Source organism: Alexandromys fortis, unplaced genomic scaffold, assembly GCF_014885135.2.
Source record: "Alexandromys fortis isolate MF-2015 unplaced genomic scaffold, M_Fortis_MF-2015_v1.1 scaffold_25, whole genome shotgun sequence".
Lineage (NCBI taxonomy): Eukaryota > Metazoa > Chordata > Mammalia > Rodentia > Cricetidae > Alexandromys > Alexandromys fortis.
The window spans coordinates 2183065-2195569 of NW_026067904.1; the positions used below are offsets into that span (position 1 = coordinate 2183065).

The following is a 12505-nucleotide window of genomic DNA, read 5'->3' on the forward strand; positions in this document are numbered from 1 at the left end:
TGGAAACACCATCAGGGCAGGCCTCAGAGAGATCTGATTGTCGGTCACACAAGTTTTAAAGCCAGTGGTTCTTAACTGGGCAGGCCCTGCCCTTTCAGAGGACCTTTGGCTGTGTTTGCAGACATTCATTTTTGTCACATTTGGGTGGGAGAGATTGCTACTGACCAGAGTTGATGCTAAGCATTCTCCAGCATGCAAGGCAGACTCCGCCGCACAGATACATCTAGCACCAAAGCATCCGTGCTGCTGAGGGAGAGAGACCCGTTTCACCTCCTGGGAGCTCAGGCCTGCTTGCTCTTCTTTCTAAGTCATCTTTTTCTCTTCTGTGCATTAAAGAAGTTGGACCAGTCTCCAAGGTCATTCTTTAGTGCTTGGGAGCCTTGTTCCGCACAGACCGGATGCTCTTCTCTGACTACAAAGCCTGTAGAATAATAGCTTCATTGGCACTGTGAGTGTGGGCTGCTCGCCCAGGAAGTCTTTCTGCCTCCTGCCCTCTCCAAGGCTGGAATTACACCAGAGAGCTGCAAGACTTCCGTGTGTTATAACACTCCTCGAAGAAACAATTTCAGTTTCTTTATCTGTGAAAATCCAATTATGACAGGTGGCTCTCCCTTAGGTAGGTTCTTCCTGCTGTACAATCAAGCAGTTTTGTACAAAACGAACCAAATGGCTGTGGCTTTTCTGTTTAACAGCCTGTGCTTCTTCATCAAGGCAGAATCTATTTGTTTTATTTAGTATCTTCCAAACTGCTCCTAAATGACCTGTTCTCAACTGGCTTTTTCCTTGTCTTTGCTGCAAGGGCCTACACCCTGACACACCCCTACTTTCTTGTCTTGCTTTGAGAAATTTTAACTTTGGGGCAATTTTTGGGTAAAGTGAATTTTAAATTTTCATTAGCATCTTTGCTGTTTTCATTCATGTGTGTGATCTATGTCGATCGTAGCCTCTCCCATTGCTTCTCTGGTCCTTTCCCCAACCTCACTGATCTGCTTCCTCTTCTCAGGTAGCCTCCCCTCTGCTGTCTTGATTTTTTTTTTTTTTAAATGATGATGATGCCCCGATCAATGAATTTCATTAAGGTTGTTTCAGGCACACATGCCCTTTTACTGATTTCTAGACTAATGAAGAAAATGTCGCTCCCTTCTCTAATCAATGCTAACTGCATATAAATCCTTAGGGAGTGCCAGGGCCCCATGAGCCCCTTCCGCTTCTGTGATGAGCTGTTGACAGGCCCAGTCTTGTGCAGGTCATCGCATAGGCTGTGAGGCCTAGAGTACAGCAGCCATGTCCTGCCTAGAAGCCGGTGCTGTCTCCCCTGTTTACTCTTCCTCTTGAGCGTCAGTGGTCATGAAGCCTTCGGGGAGTGTTTTGTTTACGGCCGAGCTTTCAGTAACCATTTATCCTTAGTCTCTATCTTAGTATGTATCTCTGGAGTTACCACTGGCCACTGCAGATAAGAAACTTCCATGAGCATTGCTGACTTTAGCACTGCGCTGTGCACATCTACCTGGCTGTCTGGAAGGCAGTTTGAAAGGCACGTCGTGCCTAACAAGACAGCAGCCGTAACTCCCCACTAGGGCCTACAACCCTCCCAACCACAGGCTTTTGACCAGGGTTATGGTGCCAGATGTGAGTTCTCTCCTTAGAGAAGGCCTCCAGTATTGATTACCCTCCAGTCAGCCTTGCCACTACTGCACCCTTGGGACCATCTTACCTGGCATGTCAGTGTTATTGTACACGGGGCCCACAAACTGAATACCACGGGTTGCTGACAGTTTTCCCCGGCAACCCACATAGCACCTTCCTGTACCACGAGGGCTAGCCAGCGGGGAGGAAGCTTCCAGCCCAGCTGCAGCTTGATTTTTCTTTTCCTATGTCCCACAACCACAGTGTGTGGCATCTTCAGCAATAGGATCTGGCTATCCAGTTCTGATGAGCAGCCAATGGCAATGGACCAGTTTTTGGGGTGGGAGGGGGCTCTCAGGGTCCTCCCTGACTAGCAGTGGGAGATGGGCCCACTTCTGGCTCTGGGATTGTCCAATAAATGGCCTGTGGCTTCTGAGAGCATCTTTACTCAACCCCCAAGGTACCGCCATTTAAATTATTGTTTGATGTTTTGATTAGCTTGTCAAGGTCAGATTTCCTTACATCTTTTTCACACAGTGCTAGTTTTTGTTGTACTCCCCGTGTCTCCCAAGTGTTTTCTGATCTTTGAAGCCAGCCCCTTTTCCCCGACACTTTGCACTTTCCTTTCTTACGCTGGGAGGTTGTCGCCGTGGGGAGACAGACACCACTGTGCAAATTTCTGTGGGCTGTGGATCTTCAGAGTCAGTTTTCCTTCTGGAGATCCTGTGTGGTCTTCAGATGCTGGTTACTTTCCTATACCTTCCTTCTGGATTTTACAACTATTTATTTATTTGGACTTTATAAAGGGAACTCCCTTGGCATTTTTGAGACGGGGTCTCTCATGAAGCTCCATTGACCTCAGACTTGCAGTGTAGCACAGGCTGACCTTCAATCCCACCTCTCAACAGCTAGGATCGGAGGTGTGCACCGCCATTCTGCTATTTTACGTGCCTTCTGGAGATCAAACCCAGGGCCTCATTCCCTGGGCAAGCACTCAGTCAGCATCCCCAGGCCAGGAAGTCTTTATTAGGCCCGAGGCCATTCCAGGAATGCTGGGATCCCCTCCCCCCCACACACAGGGTTTCTCTGTAGCCTTTGGTGCCAGTCCTGGAACTTGCTCTTGTTTCCCAGGCTGGCCTTGAACTCACAGAGATCCTCCTGCCTCTGCCTCTCGAGTGCTGGGATTAAAGGCGTGCGCCACCAACGCCGGGCTTACTGCTGGGATTTTTGTTGTTGCTCTTTTCGTTTTCCATAAACTTGACCCACTGGGCTTACTTCTACTTAATTGTTTTGTAGGTAACATTTTACCATCCCTGTTTATGTGTGACGAGAAATAATGTTTACAATAGAGTTCATCCAGAAGAGGCTTTTAGTACCAGCAGTGGAATACTGGATGCAAGGATTGTTGTTTTCTTACAGTTAAAGAGTACAGAGCTAGGGGCTGGAGAGATGGCTCGGTGGTGAAGAGCACTGGCTGCTCTTCAGAGGTCCTGAGTTCAATTCCCAGCAGCCACATGGTGGCTCACAACCATCTGTAATGAGATTTGGCGCCCTCTTCTGGTATGTAGGCACACGTGGAAGCTGAATGTTGCATACACAATAAATAGATAGATAGATAAATCTTTAAAAAAACTGTAAAAAAAAGGGTACAGAGCTAGAATCCGTACACTCACCCCTTTGGGTTCAGAACAGGTGGGGATGTAGGCAGTTCTTCCTACAGATGTTTCTGTGCGGTTCCTTCACAGCAGCAAGGCCCACCCTCCCTCCTGCTGGCCTCATTTATGCTGTCCCCGATTCTCTTGACTTCAGTTATTCTTGAGGCTGCGGTGAGTGTCCCTCCTGTCCTCAAGGCTGAGAGGGTAAATTTTCACACCCATTTTATAGCCAGCTGGAAGTTGTTCTAAAAGTTTGTTTTTTCCACAAGGTCTCACTGTGTGGCCCTGGCCTTGAACTCAGAGACACCCCCCACCTTCCTCCTAAATGCTACGATTGAAGGTGTGGCTCCGCCCCTGGCAAATTTTCTTGTTCCAGGCCTGAGCCAATGAGATCCTTCCCCTTGGTCTCTCTAGTTACATCATCTCCTCTTCATTTTCTTGCTGCTGGTTTCACTCTGTTTTATGATTTTTTTTCTTTGGCTTTTCTAAGCTTCCTCCCCATTCATCCTTCCTCTCCTCGGTCTTCCCTGAATTTTTTTCTTTGCACAAGAGCCACTGGTGTGTGATGGGACAACCCACGGTTTGGGTCAGCTCTGCTGTGGTGATATTTGAACATCTCATTTACCAACTCAGTTCTCGGGTCTTTAGCATGAGGCATGCAATATGATATGTGTTGCCGCGCACCGCGGCCCCCATCTGCGCTCTAAGCGCTAGAACCCAGTTCGCGAGCTTCGGGCAAGGGGCTGGAGGTTGAGAATACACACGCAGAGAAAGACCTACACACAGACCTTCTAACACTGGTATCAAAAAGCCCTTTTTTTTTTTTTTTTTTTGGTTTTTCGAGACAGGGTTTCTCTGTAGCTTTGGTGCCTGTCCCGGAATTAGCTCTCATAGACCAGGCTGGCCTCGAACTCACAGAGATCCGCCTGCCTCTGCCCCCGAGTGCTGGGATTAAAGGCGTGCGCCACCTCCCCCCCTTCCCCGGCCAAAAAGCCCTTCTTTAATAGCACCATGGAGGCTTAAATACCCTGCAGTCAAAGGCCAACAGGTGAAAATCCCATCCTCTGATCCTCCAAGCTATGCACAGCTTCTAGTAACTTCAATTAGAAGGCTCTAGACAGGGAAGAGCAGCTGAAAGGCCAGGACTCAATTAGTCCCAACAATATGTTTTGTTGAATGTCGGATCAAATGGAATCTTTGAGGTGAGAGTGTTTTAGGGTACAAGGTCCCAGTCCAGTCCCAGCCTGCTTCTTCAGCTGCCTTCACCCCTCCCCTCTCCTCTCCCTTCTCCCCTCCCCTTCTCTTCAACTTGTCATTTCCTCCCTCTTCCCTTCTCCCACCTGTCCTAACTTCACATATTTAGTTCATTCTTTTGTTTTGTTTTGTTTTTGGAAACAGGATCTCATTGGTAGTGCAGGGCTCTCCGGGTGCATTGTCAAAAGGACATTGTGTCAGAAACCGACTTACACGTTTGTGTCCTTCCCTGATGGCAGAGTTTATTACCTAGTGAATAGGCTGTGTGGATTTCGCTGGCAGCAGTTTGCCAGGTAGTACCGATTTCCTCCATAGCCGTCGAGACACACAGGTTCTTTCGTTCCAGTCTTAATTGCTAATATTAGCTCCCAGATCACACATTGCACATCACAACAAGAACATCGATTGCCGTCTACCCGCCTGACGTGTGCGCTGTGGAATGGCTACGATGGCTACGTAAAGCCAGTAAACACTCAAAATCGAGTGCTTTTGTTTGTTTGTTTTTTCTTTCCTGTCAGCTTCTGTTTCTCAGGCTTCCTTGAAACTCCTTGACCTCTGCTGCAGCTTTCTCACCCTTTGTAGCCATCTCTAGGACCATTTCTAGAAATCTATACCTCAATTTGATGCTTCCAGTAAGTTCTTGGGCCTGGTTTTCTTGATACGATTGGTATGATGTGTTCCTACAGTCCTGATACACTTCATAGTTCACAGAGTGGCATACTTTGTTGTTAAGATGGAGTCATCAATTTGTGCTTTGTGTGTGAGGTTGAGTGTCCCTAAGGTGCAGACTCAGCCCCATTCTGCATTTGCACTCAGATCAGGACAGCCCGAAAACACCCAGTGTCACACAGTGTGGAGTTACTCAGGGCGGGGAAGACCTGGGACTGTAGACAGCGTCCTGCACAGCAGGTTTGTTAAACTAATGAGAACGTTCAGCTGCCCCGTGGTCTCCCGAGGCCCCAGAGGGAATGGAAAGTGGAGTTGGCTCCCTCGAACAAAACTGAAGTCAACATTTGAAACATGAGTTCATTCTGGCATGAATCTATCGGAGTCAGTTCCTGCCTTTTAATATCTATTTGTCTGTTGGTCTGCTGGATATCTATTAGTATCTGGAGAATGGCTTAAGATAGTCTTAAATATATCTAATAAGGGCTTTTATATTACTTTCTAATTAAGGATGAAGCATGTTTCTGTGGCAGAAATTCGGCATCGAGACTAACAGAGACAAAACTTGCTAAGTAGGGTTATCGCAGAAGATCACGACTTGGGGAGGATTTTGTCACGAGAGTGTTTTTGTTTGTTTTTAAAAAGGCGTGGCTGGGGAGATTGTCCCGTGAGTAAGAATGCTTGTTGTAGCTGGGTGTGGTGGTTTAGTCCCAGTAGAGGTAGAGTAGGCAGATCTTCAGGAGTTAGAAGAGGCCAGCCTGCTCTCCATTGTGAGTTCAGGACAGCCAGAGCTATATAATAGAAAGACCCTGTCTCAGAAACAAACTCACAGACAATTAAAAAGAGAGCTCACTACATAAACACGAGGGCCTGAGTTCAGATCCCAGCACCTGGGGAAAAGTCCAAGTGTGGCTGCGGGTGCTCATAGCTTAATCCTGTGGGTGGGGGAGGTGCAGCCAGGGGCTTGGTAGCCACCAGGTTCAGTGAAGGACCCTGTCTCAGAAGAAGAAAACGGAAGAGTGCCAGAGCAGGACAGTACTGGATGTTCTTTTTACCCTCCACATGTATGTGTACAAACACCACACACACACACACACACACACACACACACACACACATACACACACAAAGAAGGCTGCTGTTTCATTTCAGCCTAGGAAAAAAATGCATGCAGAATGTTAGTAAATTTAAAACCATTTGGGGGTTCCTTCCCTAAACCTGAAAATAGTAGTTTCCCTTGCCAAATGCCCTATTGTGCTACTATTGATTTTTTTGTTTGTTTGGTTTAATGCTACTATTGATTTAAAGGCAACAACAAAATACAAATTGTGGTTATGAAGGGTCACAGTCAGCTTGGTGCAGACAGACTGCGGTCACCAGGCCACAGGCACAAGGGCTTCTGATTTCTATTTTACCAGGATGTACCAAGATGTAGACCTGTGATATGGGTGACACGGGGCTCCAAAGCGTAATCCGAGTCGCCAGAGAGTCTGTGGAAATAACAAAGCTTCCATGCTGGAGACAAGCTGCCGGATGATTGAGGGTGAAACATTGTAAGATCATGAAGGCAGGAGAGTTTCGGAGTAAAGCTGCCTGTGTCAAAGCTCATCCATTGTGGTAGCAGGGGCAGAAGGAATAAGTAGAAGAAGGAAAACAACTCTAGGAGCAAACAAGAGGAGTTTATTGCTGGCAGAGCAACGCTGGGAAAGCGAACTCAGTTTCTGTTTCCTGGCCTTAAGAGAATGCAGCAACAGATGCCTGGAACCAATAAATTTCCCTAGGGAAGAAAAGCTACTGACAAAATAAAAAAAGAAGATTGCTTTACATCAGGTGAGGTAGAAGTGAGTGCAGTTGATGAGAACACAAGTCCCCAGTCTGTTGGTGATTTAATCTTAGCAGTGGAGTGGCCACACAAAGCAATTGTCTCCTGTGTTATGGTGTTACGTCTCAGTCAGAGAGAGGAGCTTGGCCTCAGAGTCTTATTGGCTTGGAGAAAACACAAATAGAGGAACATTGAGTTTTAAGGATAGAAAGGATCTTTGTAATAATTTTTCACATGAGCAAACTGAGACCTGACCAAAGGAGATAAGCGGTTTGCCCAAAGTCTCCGCCGAGTCAGAGTGTGGCCGAGCGGGAATGAGACAGAACTCGAGAGCGGGGCTTATGCGTTTGCTCGGGAAGGCTTGAGGTTCAGCATTAATCTCGGTGACTTAGAAGTGAGTTAAGAGCTGGTGTAAAGGAAGAAGGTCTCCTTAAGACCAAAGCTGATCAAGGGAGAGGACAGAGGATAGTCCCAGGAGATCTGTGTAAGAATTCGTTCAGTAATGTGAAGATTTGTGCGGAAGAGGCAGGGCTCTAATTGAGGAGAAAGAAAGGAATAAAAATTGCTGTTATCTTCACTTTGCTATCAGGCGATGATGTAGCATTTCATCTTCACGACCTTAGCGAGCTTTAATTAAGTGTCAAACATGGTCAGAATCTAAATTGCGTGTAATCTAGGGAAAGGTGGACTGGAAGGCCTGCTGGGAAGTGGAGAAAATGTATTAGAATACCTCTGCCCTGTAGTAGTCGAGATGACTGTTTAAAAGCATTCTCCCTTTCTCCCCGTCTTCCCATCTCCCCCATCCCCCCATCCACCTTTCACATCTCCCCACCGTTTTTGAGACAGGGTTTCTCTGTGAAGCCCTTGGCTGTCCTAGCACTCACTCTGTAGACAAAGACTGGCTTCGAACCCAGAGATCCACTTGCCTCTGCCTCCCATGTGCTGGGATTGAAGGACTGTGCCACCACTGCCCTCTTCCCCTCTCCTCTTTTCCCCCTCCTCCTTCTCTCCCATACATTAATTTAAAAACAAAAGCCTTGTTACATTTCCTTGATGTATTTCCCACACTATCTTGTGACTCTCCTTTCAGGTGGGGACACAGACAACGTGTGTCAAGTACAGGCTTAGGAAGAGACCGAGACACAGGCAGGAAGTGCGCTGGGTTTTGAGGTTCATCTCTTGTAGCATTTGAAACTACTAGATCTGTACCGTAAATGATGATGGGCCCCCTTCCCCTTTGATAATTCCCTGACTGCGCTGCTTTTAAAGGCCGTGTGCCAGTTCAGGGCTTTTCCTATTTTCTCTTCCTCATGATGTAAATCCTTAGATCATAATTAAAGCGTAGCTGGAAGGCAGCGAAAAGCACATGCGTGTTCCACACCTGTGCATAAACACGACTTAAGAACGGCGCCCGGAGGTGGTGCGTGGCTGTAGTCTCAGCGTTTGGGAGATCAAGGCAGGGGGCTCAGCATGACGAAACCATCTCAAGAAAAGAAAAAAAAAATTATAGGAGATATGGTTTTTTTTTAACATACATATTTCCTTTTTTTGCTAATGATTTTTTAAAACAAGGATTAGATAACTCCCTCCTTTAAGGACTGAGTGATACAATATCCTTGATTATAAGTGCTAGGGTTTTTTTTAATTCCCAGATTGCACCTGTGTCTTCTGAAACAGTTCCGTCGCAGAAGAAATGACACTTTTATTCTTGTAATGAGGCATCATTAACCGAGGCTTTTTGTAAGCATGTAATTTCAGACTTCATTACAAGCTGGACTTGGGCGTCCACGCCAGCATCGCTCAGGAAGACCGCTTCTCCTGGGACTGCACGGAATCTTGCATTTTTAATGCCTCTGTTAGAATATTTATGGAAGAGCATCACCGGTAGAGGGCATGCGTCTTCACGGCGCCTGGGTCATGAGGCTAGGAACTGGTAGACCTTCACTGGCCTTCCGTGAGACTTTCAGTTTGAGAAATAAAAGTATGTGATATAATCTGAAATTCATTTTTGATTTAGTCCTTTCTACTGGCAAGGTAGAGGAAATCCACACGTGTGTGTCTAGGAAGTTGTTTTTCTTACTGTGTAGGTGACTGGCCTAGAATTTGCTCTTTAGACCAGGCTGGCCTCACAGTCACAGAACTCCTCCACCAATCCTTCACTCGCCTCTGCTTCTGCCCTCTGAGTTCTGGCATTAAAGGTGAGCGCCATCATGCCTGGCTACGTTTCTTTTGTTTTGTTTTGGTTTTTCGAGACAGCTCTTGTAGACCAGGCTGACCTGGAATTCACAGAGATCCGCCGCCTGCCTCTGCCTCCCGAGTGCTGGGATTAAAGGCGTGCGCCACCACCGCCCAGCAACCTTCTGAATTCTACAATGGATGAGAATATACAAACAGCACTTTGTAATACCCGGCATCTATCTTTGGATCTTTGGAAGCCCCCTCCTCCTGGGAGTTGCCTTGGTCTAGACTCCACCTCCGGGAAAGCCCGCCAAGCTCTGACCCCTCCCCAGGGAGGGTCAGGACCACTGCCATGGGCTATTTAGGCTGCAGCCCAGGAAAGGACACGTGGTCTCAGGTTTTGGGTGGTTCCCCCCCCCCCACTTTCCTTGCCATGCTCCCGGCCACCCAGGGGCGCTGCATTTATTAAACATGGGCATCTTTTATTCCATCAAATTTGATTTGATCGGAATTATTTGCGTTAGCGGAGAGGCTCGTCTTAAGATTATTCCTAACACACTGGTCTTCCTTGTAAATGTCTGTTCTTAGAGGAAAGTATTGCTGAACTAAGCCATATCAGTCTTGCTAGGAGAATTGAGCTTGAGAAGACTGAAGCTTCTGACTTCCTGATAAACATATGGACATATGTAGTGATATTTAAGCCTGCCCATGAACTGTACAGTGATGTCATCCAGAATTGTACGTCTAACCCTAAACCCAGAAATCAAGGCATGAGTTCCTATGGGTGAGGACAGATCTGCTACTGACCTGAACTGAGCCCTGAGCCCTCAGTCCTGAGAGTGTGTCAGGTCTTACAGCAAGCCTGTCTGTGGGCGTGGCCATGAAAATGTGTGCGCACACACTTGTGCCCAGTCTGTAAATGAGCGTATGTTCCCGTGTGATGTTGTTAAATGGAAGTGCTAGGTTCAAAGGTGGCTGATGGCCTCGGGTCACAGGCTTTGTTATATTTCTAATGTTAATGCCCATAGCATGTATGTTCACTTCTAATTTATTCTACAATGAGAAGATGGAACAGGGTCCTTTGAGCTGCGCAAACTCCCATGACGAGGCTCCTTTCCATCCCATAGTCCTGTGTGGCTCCCCCGTGACTTCCTTCAGTTACACCCCCAGCTAGGTCCACTCCTTCCCATCTCAAAGGTCTGCACAGCGATTGATTCAGCAACCTGAATTCGTGGGAAATAAACAAACAGTATCAGTGCACGAAATCAAAAGAGGCCTATCAGAATACCGCAAAATCAACAAAATGACAGGAATTGATACATGTCTCTCAATAATAGCTCTTTATATGAATGATCACAATTCCCCAACAAAGAGGCACAGACTAGCAATTAGGATTAGAGAATAGGATCCATCTTTTTGTGCCTCAAATAAAAATGTTTCACCATTAATGGTAGATACGTTGGGGTGAAAGGGTGGGAAAAGGTATTCCAAGCAAACAGAACAAGAAACAAGCAGGTATAGTTAGCCTAATGTCTGACCAAGGAGACTTCAACCGGAAACAAATTAGAAGAAATAAGGAAGGTCACCTCATATTCACCAACAGAACAATCCATCATAAGGATATTACAACATAAACACATACACACCAAACCGTGGGCATACCCAACTTTGTAAAACGAGATCTAAAATTACAGATTAAGCCCAACAGTCAGTGGCAGGTGGCCTCAGCACCCCATTCTCAGCAATACACAGGTCACCTGGACAGGAGTTAAACAGAGGAAGAGTGGAGTTGAATGACATCAGAAATCAGATGGTCCCAAGATCTACAGAGCATTTCACTCAAACTAAAGAATACACAGTCTTCTCGGCACTCATAGAACTTCCTCCAAAACCAGCCACATAGAGGGGACAGAGAAAGTCTTAACAAACTTAGGAAAAGTGAACTAATGTCCTTCATTCTCTCTGACCACCGTGGAGGAACGCTGAATATTATCTCCGCAGGAAACTGTGAAAAATACACTAACTCATGGAGACTACGTAACACATATCTAGGTGATACACGAGTTAAGGAAGAAATCAGGGTGGAAATGAAAAATTGCTAGAATTGGATGAAAATGGAAACACAACATGCCCACATCTGTGGGACAGTGAAGGCCATCCCCAGAGGACAGCTGATGGCTACCCACCCACACAACAAAACCAGAGAGAGCGTGATTTAATAGCTTAATCATACCCTGGAAAGCTTTGAAAAACAGTAACAGACAACGCCCGTAAATAGTAAACAGGAAGAGATAATCAAAGTCGGGGCTGAGGTGAAGGAGATAGAAGTGATAAAGACAGTAGAAGGGATCAGTGAAGTGAAGAGTTGGTTCTGTGAAAATATTAACAAGATTGCCAAGTTTTCAGCCAAATTAACCGTAAGATAGAGAAAGAAGACTTGGATCAATAAAATTAGAGATGAAAAGAGAGATTACAGCAGTCAAAGGATATACAGAAAACCATAAGGCTATACTTTAAAATAAGTTACTTTGTTTTATAGACTTATTATGAACACTGTATACTTATGTGTATATACTTACAGGTACATATGCCTACTTAAGGATATATTAATCCAGGTTTTGATCCCCAGCTTTTATAATGTAATCGAATTGCCATTCTCTTGCCTGAAAAGCGAGGTTCAAGTGGCTGAGAAACTAGGACTGCCTTCGTTGTGTCTGTAGATTTTGGTGTATTGTGTTTCCCTTCTCATTCATGGGTGGATGTTAACTTCACATTTCTTCATTGGCCCCGAGACAGGGTCTCTTTCTGCTGCCCAGGGTGGCTCAGACCCCTCGTTTTCCCACCTCAGCCTGCTGAGTGCTGAGACCCCAGGTGAGTTTCACCGTGCCTAGCATAGACGTGAACTCCAGATGCCTGCTTTGTCTTTTTCAGAATACGGCAGGAGAATGACATGGTTGACTCGGCGCCTCAGTGGGAAGCCGTATTAAGGCGACAGAAGGAAAAAACCCAAGTGGATCCTAACAACAGGCGATCCAGACACAGATCTCGCTCGTATGTGGTTCTTTTTCCAATTTCGTTCCAAATCCAGGAGCTGGCTGGGGCAGGTGTTAGATGCTCAGGTTGCCCACTTACGGGAGCTATTTCCATGGGGACCACACAGTTAATCGTCTCACCTTCTTACATGCTCACCATTCATTAACCGTTTCTGAAGGCTTAGAAGTTGGAGCTCAGGCAGAACAAGGCCATCAAAACCCATATTTTTAGTTTTCATGTTGTTTTTCAACAAATACATACGTCCTACCAG

The 12505-nt window shown here is 46.2% G+C and overlaps 1 protein-coding gene across 3 annotated transcripts in view; it reads left to right on the forward strand.

Annotated features, from left to right (window-relative positions):
- Positions 1–12505, forward strand: part of Epb41l4a (erythrocyte membrane protein band 4.1 like 4A) — a 184011-nt gene that overhangs the window by 158658 nt on the left and 12848 nt on the right. For all 3 annotated transcript variants that reach the window (XM_050134972.1, XM_050134973.1, XM_050134974.1), the window contains one exon: positions 12133–12252. In XM_050134972.1, coding sequence (XP_049990929.1) covers positions 12133–12252 — 120 coding nt within the window. The remainder of the gene's footprint in view (positions 1–12132; positions 12253–12505) is intronic.